The sequence below is a fragment of the Rattus rattus genome, chromosome 7 (genome assembly GCF_011064425.1).
Source record: "Rattus rattus isolate New Zealand chromosome 7, Rrattus_CSIRO_v1, whole genome shotgun sequence".
Classification (NCBI taxonomy): Eukaryota; Metazoa; Chordata; class Mammalia; order Rodentia; family Muridae; genus Rattus; species Rattus rattus.
Window position 1 is genome coordinate 53,344,963 of NC_046160.1, and position 24,646 is coordinate 53,369,608.

The following is a 24,646-nucleotide window of genomic DNA, read 5'->3' on the forward strand; positions in this document are numbered from 1 at the left end:
TCAGGGCCTCACAGCAGCTGTGGCCATTTACACAAGGTCTGCACAAGATAACACAGTCAAAGCTCCAGCCTGGACTCAGAGGGGTGCACAGCCCCACACGTAGCTGAGGAATCGCTGACAGTTGGTAGCTGCGAGGACAGAAAGTCAGTTTTCTTTAGGGGTGTGCCCAGTGGGTGGCCCCACACCCATGTGTATAAAGGCAGCACTAATTAGATTCAGTGGATAATAAAATAAAAATATGAAGTTGGGAGGGGACCATAGGAGTGGTCCAGGAGGAGCTGGGGGAGGACAATGAGAATGACCAAAGTGCCTTGTTTATGTATGAAACTCTCAAAGAATAAATATAAAGATTGTACCTTTTAAAAAGAAAATTAGAGTCAGCTACTATTAAGATATGTAAATATTTATATACTTATCTGCATCTTATTGATTTGATAGCATTATAAAGAAAGCATTTAAATGAAAAACATTGCTATCACTCTTTATGTGTATATTAATTATTAACTATAGTTTATAAAAGTAAATTTACATTGATTACTTAGATTAAAATTTGTGAGTACCTTATTTCAGAAACATAGTCAAAATCTGTTAAAGTATTAAATTTTGATGGTCATAAATTTGATGTAACACTTTCATGAAATAATTTTTTCATTTGCTCATTTTCTTAAATTAGCCAATACAATTTATATAGAATAACAGTTGAGTTGAAAATATGCATATGTCATAGGACCTTAATATACATGCTCATAATGCATGTATATGTACTATTGAATAACTAAATCTAAGAAACTAAGATACGTAAAATAACTCAGCAATTCTTATTAAGAGCCATAAAAAGAGTTTATGACCTTTGACTCAGTAATGGTTCATTTTGATAATTATTCACAAAAAGAAGAAAAACCTACATGCACAAGAACTGTAGTTACTATGTGATCTTAATAAGGCATAACAAAGTTATTAAATACTCTATAACAGGAAAAGCTGTTTAAATTAAGATGCATGAAAAGAAATGGATGCTGAACTACTAAAATTACTCTTAACAGAGAAGAGTAAAAGTCATATGCAATAACACAGAGATTATTGTATGTGTCATTTGTGTTGAAACATTACATATTGAAGTTTGACAACAGTGATCATGATATACACAGCTGCAACTGTAAAATAAAGATGTTTGAAAATTATTTTTGTGATTATAATATAACTACTTCAGTTTCTCCTTCCCTTTCCTTCCTCCAAATCCTCCCATAAGCCCTTGCTCTCTAAGAAGAAGATATTTTATCAAAAAGAATGCGGTTTAACAAGTGAAAGAAGTTAGTTGTTTCCCAGGCACCCAGTGAATTATCACACACTATCTGGGTAATAGAGACAGACCTACAGGAACTTCCTTTGTGGGTAGTCTAGCAGCAGACCAAATCGTTAACATGCTCCTACTATCAGGAGGTCCCATGGTTCTGTGCTACAGAGAAGCTAGAACATGAGCTGTGAGAGAGAAAGGGAGCATCAACAGAGGGATTGCTACACAACAGGCATACAGGATGCTCAGAGACGAAAACCGAGGTGTGCATTCTAATACGGTGTGGAAGCCATTCAGGCAAACCATGAAGAATAAAACAAAGCCACAGAGCAACACAGTTAAGTAGACCCAAAAATATTAATTGGCTACCAAGAAAGATATTTAAGGAGGCACAGCCTTAAGTATGGAGTTATGAGTAGCTAGAGAGAAACCCACCACTGTCCCACTCATTTCTGTAGAGCTCTATGTGCAGGCAATTCTGGAGAAAGGGAATTAAATAGGACAAAACTACTAGGAGATTCTACACAGAGAGACAGCTGCCCTAACATCTGCACCCTGGCTGTTTGTTCAACTTCCGTGAGTCTCACCTGGTGAACTCTGGAGACTAGGCAGCATGGCAGCTAAATGTGAGAGAGGGGAAGTGTCAGCAAGGAGGGGCTGGGACAGCCACTCCTTGGTATTATGGTGTGTTTGCAGGTTTTAAATGTATTCACATACATTATTATTCATACCATAAAATATCTAATATGCTGTGCATAATATATTACATGTAATAGATATTAAAAGCAATATGAAAGCACACTCATACTGTAAGATATCTTCATTCCAGAATCATTTTGTCACTCAAAGGCACTAAAATGGGACAAGCTTTCTTGGGTGTAACAGGGCACAGCTTGAAACAACATGGACTTGCAACTGTCCTTCAAACCCTCCTCTTTCTCATGTTCCCACCTGACTCAATCTGTAGTCCTCTTTAAGAACAAAGCATATCTATTAGTAGCTCAAATTTTGATAATAAATACTAAAAGCTGCCTTGTGTTTCATTTTATCCTGATATGATTTCATTCCTCAGTATCATCAAGGCTCATCTATTTCCTGTTTATTACAGAATGTATTCCTTTTATTTCCTTCCTAGCCCTATTTCTGAACCGGCACATTGGATTCGAGGCATACATGCAGAGCCCCTTGAATTCCACACCAAGGTCAGCAATTACAATGCATGAAAACACATGGTTTCCGATGACTATTAGTCATTGAGACTTCAGATCCATGGAGCAGAAAGGGCATTTTAAAAAAATACAGAGATATACACAGAGACGGAAGTTTCTGTTGCTATCATACTTCGTGTTCAAACCATTCTGTAGCATTAAAAACACAGAAATTCCTGATATTAGAAGCATGTTTAATTATTTGCCCTGCCACAAGACTGCCTTCACAGAAAGCCCTACCCTGAGAGAGTTTCTGAGGAACTGCGTATTGAAAATTTTCTCGGAGGTTCCAGCACTCACTGGCATTAAAGCCATTGCCAATCACTTTGGGCACACAATACATACATGAAGCCCAGTTCACCATTCTGGCAAGCGCAGCCCGGGGTCAGAGTCCTTTCCCTACTCTAGTTGATGACAGTTTGCAAACAATTCCTTTCATGGTAGATGCAAGAAGATAAACTTGAGTGTTGATATTTTATATTACAGTAAATAGAGAAAGTGGATCAGAATTAACTCTCTAGGTTCCTCAGAGTAATTAGTGACTTTCATAACAGATTTTCTCCAGTTATATAATCATCTAACTTATGTTTATTTGCATATCAAATTAATTATATTAAACAGACTAAACTTTAATTAAGGTGACTCTTAAAACTCTTCTGACTTTTGACTTTTTGCCATTGAAAACCAAGTCTAGTAAGAACTTGCCAAAATAAGGCTGTTATTTTTTACTTTAGTTGTTTAGTCATTTTGAAGTTCAAAGGAACACCTCACTGAAAACTTTTACTGTTTTAAACACAAGTAATTCTTACCTTTTTTTTCTAATTGGAACATAGAAACTGATCTTTAAGCAAGAGTGAGGAGTATTTTATACAACTGATAACTGATTTTATTTGTGAATTGATAAGCACATTAAAATTTTCATCCATCCAAAAATATAGTTAACATTTTGGTATTAAAATTTTATTAGAAATAATGTTTGTGAAATTAACATTATCTATCAGACAACTTAGATACATTTAGGCTTAGAGATGGTGATACAATTCTGATTTTATATAACTCTCTGAAATAGATGAGAGGTCACTTATACAAAGGAGATATATATATAATGAGATATATATATTCTTTTCTTCATATGTTATTTGTAGACAAGTGATGTATTTTCTCTCTAGACTTGTTCAATGGTAAAAAGGTAAACATCAGAAGAGTTTGAAGAGTCACCTTAATTAAGGTTTAACCTGTTTAATGTAATTAATTGGTATGCAAATAGCTGACTGACTTCTGGCAGTAATATGTAAAAGCTTGCTTTAAAAATATAAACAGAATTGTAGCAATCCCTTCCACTTACAGAGCTTAAACTTCACTTAATGATGCTGTGTCTAGGGTGTTTTCATTTTAGTAGAGCTCAGCTCTGTGGAAACAGTGTAGACGGTGCTATTAATAAACTACCCTGCCCAACACTCATTCTATTCAGAGGTAGATGGTTAGGACTGCTTAGCCTTTCCACACAAGGACACTTTGTATTCGATTGGCACCATGCTTCAATAAACTCTCCTATAACTCAACTCGGTCTGTTTTTCAGATTTGCCTTAAAAAGAAATTCTGTGTAGAATTATAATAAAAAAAAAAAACCAAGAGAAGTCTGGATTGACATGATAGGTTAATTTGCACCATTATAGAAAAAAAAATGTTATAATCTAAGTTACTTTGTTTATAATGCTACCATAGTATTTAACTGAAAACCTTCCATCAGTCTGAGTGTCTAAGGCACTGAAAATTAGAAAGTAAACATGGTTTCAGAGGCAACTGTCTTACTTTCTAAGCTATTAAGGCATTTATCAAATATTAGATGTGGTATTTCTTTGGGCACAGAATATTAAAAAAAGAAAAAACCTCTGTAAATCTGGACACATCCACACAGTTTGGAATGAAGTTTGCTTACCTCTTTGGCTGTTGGTGTACGTATTGCCCATGCATACTGTGAGTTTGAAAGAGAACAGTCCTCATAGGCCTACAGGGAGTGGTATTATTAGGAGGTATGACCTTGTTGGAGGAAGTGTGGCCCTATTAGATGAAGTGTGTCACTGGGAGAGGGCCTCGAGGTCTTAGAAGCTCAAGCCATGCCATTGTGACTCAGTCTCCTCCTGCTACCTGCCAATCTAGATGGAGAACTTTCAGCTACCTCTCCAGCACCATGCCTGCCTGTGTGATGCTTGCTGCCATGCTGATAATTGACTACAGCTCTGAACTGTAAGCCAGCCCCAATTAAATGTTTTCCTTCATAAGAGTGACTGTGTTCATGATATCTCTTTACAGAAATAAAACCCTAACTGAGACACACACCCTTCAGTAGAAGTTCACAAAGCCATCAGTAACATTTACCATCCAAACTGTCAAAGGAAAACAGAATTACTCTACACAATTGGGAAAGGAAGAAATAAGAACAGGACGACAGCCTGCTATTAGCAGTTAGTCTGACCCATGAATAACCAGAAATAGAAGCAAGCAAATGACGATTTTAGACACGAGTACATTTCAGGAGGGGATGTGCCTATTACTCATCTACAAAAGCAGCAGTTTCAACTATGTGGTCAAAGTTAATACGTAAAACATCAAAGGGCAGGCAAACATCACTTGGGGACAGGAAATAAAAGCAAAAATAAACCAGTACTCGGTGGTGATTTTGGAAGTTAATTGAGAGGGGGCACAAAGCAGCTCACGTCATGTTGACTCATGACAGGGCAAAGTTGGCAGAACTACATCACAACAGACTCTGGTCGCTCGGCTCAGCAGCACATGCCCTTAAAGGCTGTTCCCTCTCACCAGCCTGCACTTCTTAAATGAAGGATAGAAGATGAGTGACTGTCCTGCTAGACTGCTGAACACGTGATGACCAGAAGCAATGACATCTTAACTCCAGCAGAGCGCCAGAAGCAGCGGGAACAGAGGATATTTAGAAGGATTAAATCTGCAGGACTTACGGACTGTGCCACTAGGTAGGTAGTACCCAAGAGCAGTGGTTCTCAACCTGAGGATCACGACCCCTGTGGGGGGAGTGTTAGATGACTCTTTCACAGGGGTCCCATAAGACCATGGACAGATATATTTACATTACAATACATAACAGTAGCAAAATTACTGCTATGAAGTAGCAGCCAAAATAACTTTATGGTTGGGAATCACCACAACATGAGGGACTGGATTAAAGGTTCACAGCACTGTGAAGGTTGAGAACCACTGCACTAGAGGCTCAAAGAAAGGAGAAAGAACTTGGACAATTCTGGCTTGTCTGCTGATGGTGATGTCACCCACTGATACCAATTTCTTGTCCCCACATCAGAGAGAGTAGGTGAGACTGTGTTTACCTGTACTAACAAAGTGTTTGACAAATCAAAAAGGTTTATAGTCACACTTTATCAAAAGCCAGTAGCTGTACACAGCCATTCAAATGACTTGCCCAGTCTTCATGCCTATGACCCTGAACTGTCCACCACTATTAGTTCCTATCCTGAAGCGTAGTACCTTAGAAAAAACAACCCAGGGAGAAGGAGCTTTAAAAAAATGTATCAAAAAAAAAATGTATCAACACTAAAGTGTTACTCCAAGCTTTAAATTCAATATCCTTTGGGGTCTAGTGATAAGCTCAGAATTTTAAAACAATTTTAAAACAATTTTAAAACGTTTCAACAGAAAGGCAGAAGTAAGCTTTAGATTAGAAATTCTAACATCAGCAGTGTTGTCTTTCTTAGGGCCCTTACTGGTCTATCAACTCTAGTGAGACTGTACCTTGTCCAGCGTGGTCATCTTCCACCCCGTCACACTGAGCACCTCATAGCTAGAGGTCAAAAGTTACCTACCTGCTCTTCACCCTTACAACACTCACAATGAGCACATGCAATGCCACTGGTCCCTGCTTTTTACTGTAGGGTATTGTGTAAGGATTTAGATTGAGTTAATGTTTCTTCTTATCTTTCCTTCTTACCACAAGGCTTTCCTCTTATGACACTAGTATTGTGCATTACTGTGGAGAAAGTCCAAATCTTTTCAGAACAAAGAATACTTGTTTGTCCCATCTACTTTATTTTTAAACTAAGATTTTTTTTATTTAGAGCAAAGATAAAATTCTGAAAACTCACTGTTTTAATTTTTTAAATATGTGATTTTACCAGGAAAAAAAACCCTCCTTTTTGTGAACAGAAGTTGAATGTAGGGCATCAGTTGTGAGAGGCAAGTACTCTCCCATCAAGCCACAGCCTCGACCGAAGGAGTCCTTCTTCAGAGAAGAGGACAATGGTTAGAAAGATGGTTTGTATGCCAAGAAGCATAGTCTTCCTCTTAGGTCCTAGGAACCACAGTTCCTAATTCTCAGGCAAGAATATGATAGATAGATAGATAGATAGATAGATAGATAGATAGATAGATAGATAGACAGATAGATAGACAATGTGGCATAGAGAAGTAAGAGAAGCAAGAACCTGACTGGAAGCAGTGACTCAGGACACTTGCCCTCAGTGCATTTGGCATCAGCATGGTTTGGAGAAGCACCACAGCCCAGGATGTGATTGGAAAGTATTGGGCCTTTAAGAGATAGGACCTACCTAGGAGTCTAGAGGAGAGAGAGTAGCACGCCCTTAAAGCAGATATTGAGATCCCAGCCCCTCTCTTCTTCCACTCTGCTTTTCAGATGTAAGAGGTAAGTTATCCCCCCCCCCAAGACATTCTCACTGTGGTATCTCGCATACAGGCCCCAAAGCAATGGGATGGAGCAACCAGGAACTGAAACCACAAGCCCAAACAGGCCTTTACTCTTCTCAAGTTAACTATCTGAGGTACTTTTGTCAAAGGTACACAAAGATGACTAAATTCATCACTCACATAGTCATCCTTGAGCCCAAATATCAGAGCAGAAATGACTGCAGGACACGGTCCAGACAATCAGGCCATGGGGGAATGTGGGCAAAGGAGCTCAGCCCTCTATTGGGGGGAGGGGGGGACATGGAAAAAACCAAGCAGCAACCCTGTGACGAGTGAAGCAGTAGCTGAAAGGGAAAGTCTTACGGCTGAGATGAGAACGGGGAACCAAGTTGAGCCCAAGGACATCCCACAGCAAAAGTTTTAAGAAGGCAAAGCACAGAGCTGGGCACAGTGGTACCCAACCATAATCCCTGTATTGGAAGGTGAAGGCAAGAGAATCAGAAGTAGACGGTCAGCCTTGGCTACATAATGAGTCCAGCGTGGGCTACAGTAAGATCATGTCGCAAAGATTTTCTTCCCCTCCCCCCCAAAAAATAGTAGAAAATCACATGGTAGCTTTTCCCTAGCACTCGGGAGGCTGAGGCAGGAGAATTGTGAGCTTGAGGTAAACCTAAGCTACACAGATGAATTCCAGGTCAGCGTAAACTACAGAAATAGTCCATGACTGAAAAATAAAGAGACAGACATACATGAACAGAGAGAGAGAGAGAGAGAGAGAGAGAGAGAGAGAGAGAGAGAGAGAGAGAGAGTGTGTGAAGGTTAGTCAGACTCGTTCTTCCATGCCCAACCTCACCCCTATCCCAGGCTGCAATATCGTGTGTGTGTGTGTGTGTGTGTGTCTGTGTGTCTGTGTGTCTGTGTGTGTGTGTCTGTGTGTGTCTGTGTCTGTGTGTGTGTGTGTGTGTGTCTGTGTGTGTCTGTGTGTGTGTGTCTGTGTGTGTGTGTGTGTGTGTGTGTGTCTGTGTGTGTGTGTGTGTGTGTGTGTGTCTGTGTGTGTGTGTGTGTGTGTGTGGGTGTATGTGTGTGTGTGTGTATGTGTGTGTGTCTGTGTGTGTCTGTGTGTGTCTGTGTGTGTGTCTGTCTCTCTCTCTCTGTGTATGTGGTGTGTGTGTGTGTGTGTGTGTGTGTCTGTGTGTGTCTGTGTGTGTCTGTGTGTCTGTGTGTGTCTGTGTGTGTCTGTGTGTGTGTGTGTGATTTAGATTTTGGATCCTCCCATGGAAAGTCAGACCGAGTTGTAGCTGGAGATGAAACTCTTATCTCTGAACACAAGCTCCCCCGAGCCTGCATGCTTTCTGCTGCATGGCTAGCATTTGTAGCAGTATCTCCTGAATGGCTCTAAGTCCCAGGATTTATGCTAGGAACAAATCCATTCAGTGAATCTGAAGAGCGAATGGAGAGGAACTGTGAAAAATGCCTTGTGAGGCAAGTTCTGTGCGGTGACAAGAGATGGGCAAGCAGAGACCTTACACCACAGGTGGGACAGGGAAACAGAAAAGAAGGTCAGAGAGCACCCTGTGAAGAAGGCGACATCTGGGATGTGAATGTGCTGGTGGATGTTTGCTGGAGAAAGGTGTCACTGAAGAGGAAAATATTCTAGGCCATCTGGAAATATTCTGGAAGACATCTGGAGGGGGCGTGTCACACACAGCATCCTGTACACACACAATAGCAATAGTGATAAAAGAATGGCAATGCTAGAATAGACCTGGAGAGTGATTAGCTGTAAGGGGTACCTGGGAATAGGTATCGGCATGGCTCCTGGCTTTGGAGTTAGGCAGCCCAAGTGAGCAGTGGCTCTGTGATAAGTTAAGGACTAATAGGAGGAGAAATGATTTGAGATGATCGTGAAGTCAATGGCCTTCTTTTCTTATTTAATTAATTGATTATTTAGATGTTTTTGAACTTACTTAGTTTAAGGGTCTCATGATACATATATGTTGAAATTGAAATATCTAGGCAAGCCGAACATGCCCGGAGCTCGGGACTAGACTGTAAAATGGGGACTCGCCAGTGCACGACAATTAAATTATCATGGGAGCGAGCGAGATCCAAACAAATGTGTGAGAAGAAGAAAACAATTAAAAGTGATGGCATCGCTTTTTAAAGTGCTCGTGGTAGGTGGGCACACAGATCGTGCACGGAGAGATGAGAATGGGTAACCTGAAAGGAAGAAGAGCAAGCCAGGTGAGGAGTGGAGCTGAAGGCAAGAGAATGCGCAGCGCCCAACACAGCCCAAAGGTGGAGGAATAGGCGATGGTGGGAGTCCAAAGGCAGCAGCACCAATGAGACCACAGAAGTCCTCTGCAAGACATGACGGGATTATAAATCGGGTACTGTGCACAGTGACTGGTGAATATGGAAATAGAGACTGCTCTTTAAAGCAAGGTGGCTGGACATTGGGGGAGGGGGACGGGCCACAGTCAGCAGAGTAGGGCAAAGCTCTGTAGCTGATCCAGTGAGTTAACAGGGAAACAGAAGAAGCAGGAGGGCAAAGTTCGTAACCCAGCTCAGGAATTCCCCTCTGGTGAGGCTTCATTCTCCACCTGTGGCTGGCTCAGGGGTATCTGTGAAAGTGAACCTTACATCCCTTGAGAACCTTGAGAACACGGCCCCTCACAGCGCGCTCACATTCCGTAGTTACTGGTGCTTTGCTGGGGTGGTTGTCTGTTTGTTTTAACACAGGGTTCTTGTAGCTCACACTTGAACTCACCACACAACTAAGGATGACCCCGAACCCCTGACCCTCTTGCCTCTACTTCTCACGTATTGGATCTGCTGAAGATCCAGCCACATCCCATTTATTTTCTAATGGCATACCAAGATACCACAAATATAATAAATCATTCTCTAAGATATTCACGATTTTCTTGACTGACTAAACTTATTACCTTACAGTCTCAAGTCTCATGCCCAGCAGTTCACGTGATAAGCCTAGGGAGTGTCCCCACAGCTTAAGACCCTGTAAAAGAGCAAGTGTCTCTAAGGCACGTAGAATTCATGTTAGTAATTCCGTTTATCGCAACAGCTGCGTTTCTCAAACACTATTAAATACAGGACTTGGACTGCATATATAAGCTAAGTTTGGTCCTGCTGGCTTTGGTTCAGTGACAGCTTTGGGCATTTAACTTGTGTTTGTCGTACATGGGTGGTAAAGTAAATCTAAGTTGCAATGGCTTCCTGTCCATACCCTCTAAGCAGATAGTCTGCTTAATTAGCCCAAAGCTAAACTTCATATGATATAGTGAAATACATGGTTCAGAAAAGTTATGTCCAGTGTCCTTCTTTGTTCACTGTGCCATGCCCCACTATAAAGTTATCAAGATAAGCACAAGATCTTATCACAATTAGAAACACTTAGCAACGTCAGTGGGATAAAGGTTAGTAGCTCAGACACAGATCTGAGCATTTACTCGGGAGGATTCCTACCTGAGTATTCCTTCAGTGTGTAGGAAACGTCCATGCTATGAAAGGTAGCTAAGCACACTGCCTCCACACCCCACCTATGAGGCCCCGGACAGGAAAACTTGAGCTTTGCTGAAGGTAATTAACTACATAAAATAAAGATAATTCGAGAGCTGGAGAAGTGGCTCTAGTTAATAGTGTATACTCTCTTACAGAGTTCAGTTCCCAATACCCACATTGGCTGGCCCACCGTCAACTATAACTCTAGTTCTAGGCGACTCAACACCTTCTGATCTCCTCAACACCTGAGCACATACTCACATATAAACACACAATTAAAAGCAAAAGTGTATCTCCAAAATAAAAATAAATTATTGCTAAACAGAAATATATCTTTGAGTTATGTATACCCTAATCCTTTGAGGTTTTTATGTGTCATATCCCCAATGACTGGCATTGCCTATGAGAAGAAATACCTGTCCCTGGGACCTCAACCTGTCTACAACATGTTACTACCTAGCAGATTGTAGAACTCAATCTTTGTTCCATAAAATAATAATGTCAGAAAACCAATTTTCAGGGAACCCCAGCCAGATAGATTTGCATTATCAGTTCTGAACTCAGTAAATTCTGAAATTTTTCAAGCCATTCAACCTCATGCTATCCCATACAACACAGATTAGCTTTGGCAAATGACAAGACCATGGTATAGAGATAGAAGCCCCAGGTCTCCTCTGAGGTCATCATTCACTTTGCATAGCCTTTTGAGGACTTCTGTTCCTTCAGAGAACTAAAATGTTGACTGCTATTTCTCAGTTGTAAGTCTGTCAGGTAGGAATAAACCCCTGTCTGCTAAGCTAGAAAGGGACCAGAAGCCCTTGGGATGTGACAATAAGAGAAAACTAAGATTCCAAGAGGTTAATTATTTGCCCAAGGTCAAAGAGTAGATAATCAGAAAGCTGAATTGGAAGCCATTCATGATCATTAAATAGATCACGGCATTTGTGCAATTGCATAACACATCAAACTCATGAAGCAAAAATTTGTGAGCACGAGGAATGACAGCTCTGGCAGGTGCCTCTTGTTTAAGGTCCCCAGAGATCCCCCAATCAAAGCCCTACCTTCACAGATGAGAACCTGAGATCATCATAACTCAAACTAGAGCTGAGGTCTTCTATGTCTTTAAATTTTCATATGCAAAACACATGTAAAGGGCTTTAAAATATGTGTTAAAAAGCTAAGTGTTGCTAAAACAACACTAAACAGATTTGAGGGACGATTGTAGGTGGTTTTTAGAACTGTGTGGCATAATGATATCTCTGGGTTTTTACTCCTAATAAGTATTTCTTTATTTTTGGTGATAATAAAGGTATGGCCATCCTACTCAAAGCAATATACAGATTCAGTGCAATCCCCATAAAAAATTTGTGAAGTTCTTTACAAATCTTGAAAGGATAATTTTCAACTTCATATGGAAACACACACACACACACACACACACACACACACACACAGAGACACGCACACGTAAACACACACACACACATAAAACCCCCTGCCAACAAGAACAGCAAAAGCCAGGATAGTTAAAACAAACCTGAATAATAAAAGAACTTCTGGAGAAATCACATAAACCTGCACACCTATTGTGACTGATTTTTGACAAAGCAGCCAGAAATACACACTGGAAAAAAGAAAGCATCTTCAAAGAATGGTGCTGGTCTAACTGATTGTCTTCTCATAGAAGATACAAATAAATCCATTCTTATCATCCTGCACAAAACTCAAGACCAAGTGGATCAAAGACCTCAAGATAAAACCAGACACATTGAATCTGATGAATGAGAAAGTGGGAGAAAGAGTCTTCAACTCATTGGTATAGGAGAGAACTTTCTAAACAGGACACCATTAGCACAGGCATTAAGATTAATAATTAAAAATACAAGACTCATTAGACTAAAAAGCTTATTAAAGCAAAGGATACTGCCATCCAAAGTGACAGTCTAAGAAAAAAATGTAATTACCAACTCTACATCTGATAGAGAATTAATCTCCGAAATATATATAAAAAAAACAAGCAACTAAATATCAAAAAAACCTAAATAATCCAATTTAAAAGTGAGGCACAGATCTGAACAAAGACTTCTCAATAGAGGAAATTCAAATAGCACAGAAACAAAGAAATGGTCAGCATCCTGAGCCATTAGAGAAATGCAAAACAAAACTACTTACATATGTCAGAATGGCTTAGATTAACAATATAAGTGATAGCTCATGTTGGCAAGGATATGGAATAAGAAGAACACTCATCCATTGCTGGTAGGATTGCAAACTTGTATAGCCCATATGGAAACCAGTGTTGCAGTTCCTTAGAAAAATGGACATTGAGCTACCTCAAGACCCAGCTATTCCACTCTTGGGCATATACCCAAAGCATGCTATCCTACAACAGGGACACTTGCTCAACTATGTTCACTGCTGCTCTATTCACAATAGCCAGAAACACCCTATACGTCCCTCAATTGAAGAACAGATAAATCCAATGTGGTACATTTACACAATGGATTATTACTCAGCTGTTTTTTTTTTTAATGGCATCATGAAATTTGCAGGAAAATGGATGGAACTAGAAAGAAAAATCATCCTGAGTGAGGTAACCCAGACACAAAAGGATAAATATGGTATGTTTTGCTTATATGGATATTAACCATTAAGTAAATCATAACCAAGCTACAATCCATAGACCCAGAAATATTAGGAATAGAGGAAAGGACTAGGAGGACACAGGTATCTTCCTAGGAGAGGGAAATTGAATAGATATTTTATGGGTGGACTGGAGAAGGGGAGGCAAGAATAGGGAAGTTGGATGGGGAGGGAAAGGGGAGATGGAGAGGAAATGCAGGGAGAAATAGCTAGAATTGAGGGACATAAGAAGGGTGATATGAAAACCTAGTGCAGCGGGAACTCCCTTAAATATATGAAATTGATACTAATGAAGTCTCCAAATAATGAGGAAGATGGAGTCCCAGCTGGCCATCCCTTGTCCCCAAATGAAGCTTCCTGTACTAGGACCGAGTTACATCCAAGAGAGTTGTTGGCCATAGGGGTCCCATGAAAATCCCCAAACAACCCAGGTTATTGTCAAGAGAATAGGTAGCTACCCATAAACTGACAGCAAGTCCCCATTGCTGAAGATAACTCCCAAACAACTCACGGAGATGGTCCCTACATAGAACCTTCACCTCTATGTTCTAGTGTCTAGGTACAGGAAGATACTCTGCAGCTACCAAAGGAGAAAGGTAAACACCAACTCAGCCACAAACTCTTTGGTCTACAATGCTGTCCCACCTACAAAATGTACTAGAGCAGTGGTGACACAAAGCTTGTGAGAGGAACCAACCAAAATCTGATTTGACTTAAGGCCCACCCCCAAGATGGAAACCATCCCTGCCACTGCTTGGATGACCAAGGGCGAGAAACTAGATAGACCAGAGACCAAGGTAAACCCAAAGACCGCTGATCTAAAAAAAAAAAAAAAAGTAGTGATAAAATGACTCCTAATGATATTGTGTTGTACTCATAGATCAGCAGCTTCTTCAGTCATCATCAGAGAAACTTCCTCCTGCAGTAGATGGGAACAAATACAGAGCCAGGCATTAGAGGGTGGGAGGAAAGAGGAGAGAGGGAGAGAGGAGAGAGGGAGGAGGGGAGAGAGGAGAGGAGGAGAGAGAGAGGCAGGCAGCCAGGCAGATCTTAGAATACCAGCTCTAAATGTGATGTCTCCATTAAATCCTCTCCTCAGATCTCAGGAAAACCTTCAGAAGAAGGTATATACCGACTGTAGGAGCCAGTGGGGATGCAGGCTACCAGGAGAACAAGGCCCTTCAAATCAGCTGAGCAGTGCTTATATAAGCTCACAGAAACTCCATGGGTCTGCACCAGGTCCTCTGCATATATATTATAGCTTTCAGTTTCGAATGTTTATGGGACTTCTGAATGAGTAGCCCTCTGATTCTTGTACTATCTCTTGGCCTCTTTTCCTTCTGTTGGTTTGCCCTGCCCAACTTTAATATGATGGGTTTTGTTCTATCTTATTATACTTTATTTTGTCATGTTTCTAAAAAGGAAAATATGGTTAAAATTAAAGCTGAGACAAATACTTAATTGTGCACAGGCCTTGCGGGACAATTACAGTTGATTTTTAGAACTGTGTGGCTTAATGATGCCTCTGGGCTTTACTTCCAATAAGGATGTCTTTATTTTTGGTCTAGATTAATGGTAGAGTGGTCTAATAGCTGGTTTGTGCCTAGATATGGAGGCCAGGTCTTAAATCTGGTTAGCATAGTGGATTGGGTTTTGAAGTTGGAAGGGATTTCTCATGAAATTGACCATGAGTCTCAGAATAAGAGACTGCCTAGTCCCCTGTACAGATGTCTAGAGCAGGACTGGGAACTACATTTTGAGCATTGGTATTGTTCAAATCTCGGTTGCACATCCTAGCTGCTATGAACCAAAACAATCAAAATATAGGCTAACAGTATTGAAGCTATAGACACACCCTAACTTAGAGGAACTGATGGCACTCATGTTTCCAGACCATTCTCTAATCTATAACCTTAGCACATTCCATACCTTGGTTGTTGCCAAATTAATATTATTCAAATGGAACCGACCACACAGCTCCACTATTGAAACCTACTGCTCCCTTCTCTGTGCACGAAGAATAAACCCTTTTGACTTCTCTCTGATGCTTTATCTCAAAATGCAGCTCAGATAACATGGCTAAACCAAATGCTGAGAGGAGAGTCATGTAAACCTGGAGTCTAACTCTGGCTTCACCATTTGCTGGCTCTGCCACCTTGAGTGGGGTCTAGGAAACTCAAATCACATGCTATCTGAAGTAATGGACTCAGTGTAAAAACTATCAGAACATGACTGTGAATCACATGGCAAGAGTAAGGGTCATGAGAAAGAGGGGAGAAGAAAATATAATCAAGAGCTACGTTGCCTATCCTTTTATACCATGGCACGTGGGTCTTCAATAGCAGGGAGTGCCCTCTCCTGTGATGTTGAAGACACAATATCAACCCTACCTATAAGGCTCTAACATAGGCCTTACAATTCTTTGTCATAATGATAATGATTAAGAAATGTGCCTGACGGGTTGGGGATTTAGCTCAGTGGTTAGAGCGCTTGCCTAGGAAGCTTAAGGCCCTGAGTTGATCCCCAGCTCGAAAAAAGAACCAAAAAAAAAAAAAAAAAAAAAAATGTGCCTGATATCAGAGGGGCCTATTTCTTGGGAGAAAATGTGAGATACAATATGCCACATGCCATTAAGATGATACATATTTGTATTTCTGGTTTTTTATCTAATAACCCTAAGATCATTAAAAAACATGAAGCATTAAGGTATGTGCACATGCACACACACACACACACACATGCCCGCACACACACATTTATATATGCTTATGTGTTTAAAATATTTTCTTCTTAGTTCTTCATGCTCTTTAAACTTGTATATCCAGCTCAAATTCTAGAGCCTTTGGTTGCCTAGAGAATCACTTCCCCTCCCCCAAGCCCCATTTGCTCACACACAATCAAAGACAAGAATACCCAGCGGAAACTCTGTCCAGAGTCATGAGGAAACACACTGAAAATTGTTCAATTTCTGTTCTATGGTAGGAAGAACTAAATCACTCTTCTATTCTAAACCTATCAAAGAACAAAGAATCTTTGAAGTGGTCCCACTTTGTGTGTCATTTAACTAACTGCCAAGGGTGCAGAAGCACACTTGTGTGAGCATCTTATTTGATGCAGCAAGTTCCACAGATCTCCCTGTGCCCATGAAACTTACGGTGCCAAGGTCAATGATGAAGCAGTCGCCCTTGTTGAAGCTCTGCCAGCTGAGGGGAACTTCCGTGGCCCTGACCACTCTCCGACCCTTCACATGCAGAAGCCTTTTCGCTGTCAGGTCATTGGTGAGGACATGGTTTAGTCCAGAAGCCACACCTCCGGCCTGGCCAAGGGAGCAAAACACAACACAAAACCGAGACAGGTGAGTCTACTACCCAGACACAAGGCACAAGCTGCAAGGCAAGAATGCACAGGATAAATACACCTCGGCACAGGTGGAAAGTGAACCGAGGAATGAGAATTACTGGTGAAATCTACAGATGAGTTGACTACCCTTCCTCCCCCAATCATAAAAATTTAATATACAATTGAAAGTATTTCCCAAGGCCCCTCAGTGAGGAATGCTCCCCTCAGTGAGGAAAAGTCAATATTGATTGTCCTCCCATATGTCCTCCCAGATGACTCATGTGGTCACCAAGAAAGCAACAGGAGGCTGGAGAAATTGGAGATAAGGAACCTCAACTTTGGTGGCTCAGATCTCTCCATTGTCACTCAAAGAAAGAGGATCCCAACCTTCCCACTGTCACAGAGCAGAGAAGGAAATGGGGGAAAGATGGGCTCTTCCTATGAAGAGTATAAAAAAAAGGGCTAAATACTAAGTATCTTTACCTTAAGTTAAGCATTATACACATTCTTTATTCTACATCCCCAGGCACAACAAAACAAAAGCACAGAATGAGAGTTTCTGAAGAAAAAAAAAATGACTGAAACTGACTGAATCTTCTCGTAGTACTGCAACCATCTTGTACATTTCCTCTTTTCCTAATTAAATTAGGAACCGTATCTATTCTCATAATCAGCAATAAGATGATTTTTGACAGACTTATTGATGACAGACTCTCGAAATAAACTGCTTCCCAGGTGCTCCTTCGTTATATCTTTGCCCTGACATGAATCACTTATTTATGTCAAGAGAAGCAGAGAACGGTGATTACCAGCTTTGGCCCCGGGTTAAGAGGCCACACAGTCACTTCTATTAGAGACTGGGTGAAAGTGGCACACACTCAGTCTTGCTTTATTCATCTGGTAACCATGGCAAATGCACCAACTGAGGGTGTAGACTAAATGAGGTCATGTGTATGCCATGATTAGCATAATCTATAAACTTGACAGTAAAAGCAGGTGAAAGGGCATCACACGGTCATCTAGGGCATTCTCAGTGACTAGGTATCTAGTGTAGACAAAGGCAGAAACACTCTCTGAAGTCACTGGTCCTGGCAAGCCGTTGCTCCTGGAACCATTCACACCAGCATTGCGCTGCTGATTAGGGAGTCAGCTGGTCTTGATGATCTACAGGACCTCCATTTGCAAACATCCCCTTTTTGAAAACTGCTGATTTGTGGCAGCATAAATGTAGATAGTTATAAGATAATTACCCAACAACTGCAAAGTTACTTTTTATTATGTCCACTATTACATATGTATCCAAGATTTGGTTCCCAAGATCCTGTTAACACACAAGTTCATCCTGAGTATGTGGTATACTAGAATTTTATTGTTTACTGTAATGCTTAATCCCCATGCAATACCTGTACAGGGAAACTGTAAACTGCAGTGTACTCTCCCGAAAACCAGGGGTTTTAAAAAGCTTATGCACTTCCCTGAGGCAAGCCAGTCACCTGTGCATGAAATGGTTACTAACAAGGTGACTTTACCTCACTTGTTTTGAACAATATAAGCTTAAAGTTCTTGAAGCTTGGCTTCATTGGTGTGAAAGAAACTTCAGGATCTTTTGACACAAACCAGAGGTACTCACGGGAATTCAGTAAAATGAGAGGTAGCAGTCCCATGTTTGAAGTGGTTTACATCCTAGTGTGAAACAATGATTTCAAGAGATAGATGACACCTCGTGGTTCTTTTGCTCTGATCTCATGATATTGCAAATATTCAGCCAAGGATATAATCAGATAAAAAGAGATATAAAGCTGATATCTTTCATATAGTTCACACTATGGTCTTGAACCCCGACCCTGCTGCCTCAACCTTCTAAATATTAGGACTATTGTATGCCAACCCCAAGCCTGACCTAAATCTGCCATTTTAAAGGGCAAATTAACATATGACCAGAAATCCTATTTAGCTCTGATGTCTTAGGGACACAGCCAAAGTGAGGTAGCAGCTGTACAGGGTACCTGGGATATATGTCTTCCTAGAAAAGGCTTGCCTCTGGGGTATCTGTCTAGGGAGGGCATTCCTCCCGTCATGTTTTAACTGAATTATGTGGACAGGGAGGCAAGGAGCAGGAAAGGATGATCCAACTCTAAAGCTCACTGGGAGAAGTAGGGTGAGGGACACGGTCTAGCCTTTACTATGCATTGCCTTGGACAAGGTCTAGCCTTTACTGGGCATTGCCTTTAGAGGCTGTCTAACTAGTAAGTAACATGTCCACTTCTTTATTGTAAGGGAGCTGGGACTGTATCTCAGTTGGTAGAGTGCTAGTTCACCATTTGGAAGACTCTGAGCTCCATCTCAAGTACAGCTTGAACCAGGAATGGCTGCACGAACTTATAATACCAGCTCTTGGGAGGGGAGGGAGAGCATCAGGAGCTTAAGGTCATCTTCAGCTACATAGTGAGTCTGAGGCTATAAGAGATGCTGTCGAGGAAAAAAATGGCCATTGTAAATAAATTATACCATAATAATTCACATTATACCAGACATTCTGAAACTGAGTTTCATTCACTGAGTATCTTGCATGTCTGACAAATATGAGGATAAATCTCACACACAACACACACACACACACACAGACACACAGACACGCAACTCACACACACCAAACCCACTCTAAGACAAACAAACAAGCTAAAAACAACAACAAACAAACAAAACCCCATGCTGTCCATGAAGCTGAAATCCATGAAGACGTGAAGTGTGGATGATCAGGAAGAGAAACCAGTTGAAAACGTGACAACGGAAAGTGTCAATGAGAAGTGCTTACCTTGTACTTCAGACCGCCTTTGAAATAGCCCACAAAATCAGTCGACTCATAGCCTTGAAGCTCTCTGCTCTGCACCGGCTTGCCACCCAAATAGTCGTCCATCTGGACCGTGAAGATGGCCGCTGCCGTGCTCTCATCCTGGGAACACTCCTTTCCTGAAACCAACACAGACCCTCAGCTACTTGGGGAAGAACAACGGGGCAGAGGAGCTGATGCGGACACCAGAAGCTCTCTCTTCTTTTTATTCATTCATTTATACATTTTAATTAATATATAATCATGCCACTTCCCTTCTCAAATTGATAAATCTGTATATATGCATATATATACATGCATGTATGTTAAAAGAATTTGCATGTGTATATATGCACATATGCATATATATGGGATGTACAAACATATGATACAGCTTAGTACATCCATTTTCGTTGTTTGCGTGTCTATGGTTTCATGGCTGACCGCTTTGTACTGAGTAACCAGTTATGGAGTTCATCCCTAGCAGGGGCTAATTCTCCCTCTGCCAGCCAAACACAACAATGTCCATGGACATTTTAGCGTGGAGAAACTTGTTTTATTTTTCAGTGATGTTTCAGGACAGGAGTCTCAGCTGAAAGATCCCTCATCAAAAGCAACCTGTGCCACGTTGTTCATCTCAGAACCAAAAGCTTTTTATGTTCCTGCTTTTTCTGATCTCTTTTAAAAAATGTTAGAAGAAACACCGCCATTCGGCTCTGCTTGTGGAAAGATCAATATCCGCTAGCAAGGCTGAAGCCAACACTCGTCTCGTGTAGTTAATAAGACCCCGCCAGGAAAACGTTTTGGAAGCGCCTTATCAGCACGCTGCAGGCTTACCCTGTGCCACTGAGGAATACGAACTCTGTGGGTCACAATTAAATATCTGCATCATGTTTAAGATTAAAAAAAGGAATAAAACTTCACCTGTGCCCTGCCTTTCATGCTGTTTCCCCACCTCACTATCCCCTTCCACTTATATTAAATAATCATGATAACAAGTCAGTAAAGGAACTAAGGTGCTGACATTTAAATGCTACTTATCTGACAGAATTTAAGGCAGTATATAAGGAATGCTCACAGCTATGAAGTAAAATCTGCCCAGGTCAAGGAAGTCAAGTCCCTGAGCATCAATGTCTACGGTGTATGTGACATTCAGAACCAAGACAGGCTTGAGTCACGGTTCATTTAAAAAAAAATTACAACCATAAGCCCTCAAAACCCTCACTACATCTGAGCTGAACAAAAAAATCATAATTGCTAATAATGCAAATCCCAACACATTTATACTACTCTTGCCATAGGCCACACGGTACTAGTATTTCATGGGAATGACATTCCAGTAGCCCCAGGAAACAGACCTGTTTTATACTGTAGTACTGTGGAGGTCGTGGACACTCTGGGAGAGGCTGAGTAATTCCTCGGGTTATAAAAGGCTTTCAAAACAAGTTTACAGAATTCTAAAGGGCAAGTTCTTAGGAAGGACAACACATGTGTTTCTTAAAAGACTTTTTAAATTACTCATGTGCTTGTCTGTGTGTCCTGGGAGCCAGAGGAAGGCATTGGACTCTCTGAGTTGAAGCTCCAGGCAGTGTGAGGCACCCAGTGTGGGGCTGGGAACAGAATTCATGTCCTCTGCAAGAACAGTAAGCACTCCCAAACCCTGAGCCATCTCTCCAGCACGGCGTGTATTTATTACAATTCTTATTGTAGCAAATCCCTAGATGATCCCAACTTTTCCCTAATGAGCCATGAGTTTAGAAGCAGTAACAGTATTTCCCTGAATAATGCCAATTGAAATTTATCAAAATTGAGGAAAGGAAACCAGTTACCTAGACTAGGGAAAAAGTCAAATTCCTTTACAGTTCCCTTCCCCTGTTCACCTACATAGCAAAGATCTCAGACAAAACTTCGGTACCCAGAACAGCACTTGATACTGTAACAGTTCTGTAAACTTTCTATGGCCAAATGTATTTGGACATCCAACTCTGCAATCTGGAAGATGTTGGTATCATCCTTCCTTGTCTATTTTCTCAACTCTCGTAATAGCACGATCTTGACGTCAAGTTCATGCAAAGATGCTTTAAGAGGGACTCTTAAGTCAGGGTTGGTATCAAAGATATTAAAGATGGTGTATTTGGCAGAAACACTGTTATCTGACAAGTTAAAACATGACTCTTTTGAGAATGCTAGTCAGGAAGTTAATGAATGAGATGGAAATGAGTTAACTAGATTATGCGCTCATCTGCTGATGCGTATGTATGAACTGAGCCAGAGAATAGCAGAATAAGTAAGCCCTTGCCTGCAAAAGTTGAAAAGACTTAATGAAGCCAATAGAAACCTTTTTAATGTGTTGAGCCGAGTGAAAGTCTACTGAATCATCATGAAATTCTAGTACTCAAAAATGTTTTTGTATGAATTCTGCCTCTGACTTCATTTGATTTCCCACGTGAACTGTGTTTGTGAAGTCCCCGCCCGCCTTCCTAAACTAGTTCTTCTGAGTCCTGTTCCTCTGGGCTGCCCTGTGCTGCCTTATATTCTAGTGTGGTGTTACACTGGCATGGATGATGCGAGACTCCTCAAACTAGGAGACGGGTGGTTTTATACACAAGACCCATATTTAAAGAGGGGTCTCACAAATAGACTTATCCAGCTCTCATTCCTGATTTTAGGATCACAGCCCCACATTAGGAAGAGAAGAGAATGAGCCTCCTCACCAGAGTGAGTAGCATCTCCTGAAAACACACAGAAGCTGGCCACACTTCTGTAGGACCTGAGTGTGGCATAATACACTGAAGTACAAGTGAGCACAGACTTTTGTAAGGGCACACAACTGGCATCCCCACGGAGACACAGTCCACCTTATTTGTTCATTCTCAGTGTCGCTAGTGCCCCGTTGATGTGCCTATGTGAAGTTAGTTCTGTGCACTTTTACCACGTGTGTTAATTCACACGTCTGCCTTCAGAATCCAGATACTAAAGACCTCCGGTGCCCAAAAGGCCCTCGTGTTGCTTTCTTTAAAATATTTTCTACATTTATTTACTTAGTGTAGACAAAAGCTTGTTCAAGTAGAGATCACAGAACAACGTTCAGGACTTTCTTCTCTCCTTCCACCATGTAAGACCCAGGGATAGAACTTGAAGAGTCAGAATCAGCCTTGACCGAAAGCTCCTTTATACATCGAGCCATCTTGTAGGCCCAGTGATCAGTTCCTCGGTATTCTCACTAGCCTTTTGTATAATATGAGAGCCTTATATTGTACATTTTGTGTTATAATCTAGTCCTTTGGTGTCCCAGTGCCCTGTGTAAGGCTACACACACACACACGCATTATGACATAAATGAATGTTGTTTTAAAATAGATTGAAGTAACATCTAAAGCTGACAAGGAGCAAGGCTGAGGAAAGGTGTTTGTAGTGTGGGTTGGAGGTGCAATAGCACCTTTAAACTAAGTCCTGCCCACAGACTGCAGGCTGTGAGGAACCAGAGGCAAAAGGCAGGTGCAGCTTAACTGCTAGGTACAAAGCTGAAACATTTGCTCAGAAGGAATACAAAACGTTCAAAGTTATAGCAAAGACATCTTACTTTCCCTGCTTAGAATATGACATAGTTATCTGAGATATGCCCTAGTGTCATGGAAACGCTGAGTGGACTAAAAGGAAGACTGCCTGCAAGTCCCTTCATCTTCGTCCTGCTCCCTCCCTTTTCGCCTGCTTCCTCCGGTTGCTTCTATCCCCTCATCTGTACTCCTATCCCCTCATCTGTACTCCTATCCCCTCATCTGTACTCCTATCCCCTCATCTGTACTCCGTGTGCCTCTCTCAGGCAGCCTCTCTAACTTCATCCCTGCACTTTTGGGGCTTCCTCCTAGATCTTGCTTCAATCATTCTCTCTAACTAATCCTCATGAACTCTTCCCTACTCGGATCTCAGAATAAACCCTTTCAGACAGAATTTCCATTGCCTGAAGAACTGAAGTAGCAAAGGCTGCTGGGAAACTCGGGCTCCTCTTCTGCTGCCGGTTATGTCTTGGCACCGGAACCTTCCCACACTAACCTCCCCTATGCCCATCATGGCTACTTGTCATTGTAACACCGAGCCTATGAATCTTACGTGTCACCAATCATATTCTACCTTTTTTTTTTTTGCTTAGTGCTCCTTTGGGGTGATAAATTCTCTGGAAATTTTCATAAACAATCTATCTTAAGTGGCTTCCTTGCTCCTGGGCATTTTGAAAGGTTATAGATGGATTAGATTGCAATTGATAAACTATTAACTTTAGAGAGATTTTTTTTCCCAGATTTTTAAGATCACAGGCTGTTTCTGCCCAGAGTATATCCTATTATCATTGTGAGATTGTTTAACATTAAATAGAAAATTAAGTATAAGTAAGCCAAGCACTCAGGATCTGGAAGCAGGAGGAGAAAGAAAGAGAGGCAAATTTGGGCTACACTTAAATTCCAGAGAGTTCTGGGCCATCCTGACCATAAGCCCCTGTCTCTAAACTGGGCAAAACACCATGCTTAAGGAGCCTGATTGGATAAAGAGAAATGTACTGAATTAAACAATTAGTCTTCTTTGAGAAGTCTTCTATGAAGCCAAATATAGCTGCTGTTAACAGCAAGCTGTCTTTTCACCCATTTAAACTCACCCAACTGACAATTCAGACACTCATCCATTCTAGACGCCGTATTCAGGGTCGGAATGCTGTTCTACCTAGGGTCGCTATTCTATGAATAGAGCATATATTAATATGTCGTTTGTATTATGGCTGGAGTGGCATTACAAGGCGGGGGAAATAGCAATGGGCACTCAACCACGGCAAGCCAGCACCCGGCGCTGTAATTAAAGACACTACCTTTTCCCTATGTGCTCCCTGTCTCAGACGACTGCTCCCCGTGTCTGCCAAGGCTTGGGAAATCACTTCTAAATGTTTTTACTTGTTTCTTAAACTTTTCATATGTTAGAAATTAAATGGCATTCAAAGTTTGTGGTTTTGAGTGTTTTCCCTCCTGAGTTCAAGAATAAATACACGGAAAGGAAGACTGGTAGAAGGAGGGAAGCTAGCTGGAAAAGAGGCTAGCTCAGAGGTTGTCAGACGGGGCGTGCCTAGTGGCACAA

At 41.2% G+C, this 24,646-nt stretch overlaps 1 protein-coding gene across 1 annotated transcript in view; it reads right to left on the reverse strand.

Annotated features, from left to right (window-relative positions):
* Positions 1-24,646, reverse strand: part of Scin (scinderin) — a 71,810-nt gene that overhangs the window by 46,115 nt on the left and 1,049 nt on the right. The window contains exons 2-3 of the mRNA XM_032907669.1: positions 19,514-19,668; positions 16,514-16,675 (exon numbers count right to left, since the gene is read on the reverse strand). Of these exons, the coding sequence (XP_032763560.1) occupies positions 16,514-16,675; positions 19,514-19,668 (317 nt within the window). The remainder of the gene's footprint in view (positions 1-16,513; positions 16,676-19,513; positions 19,669-24,646) is intronic.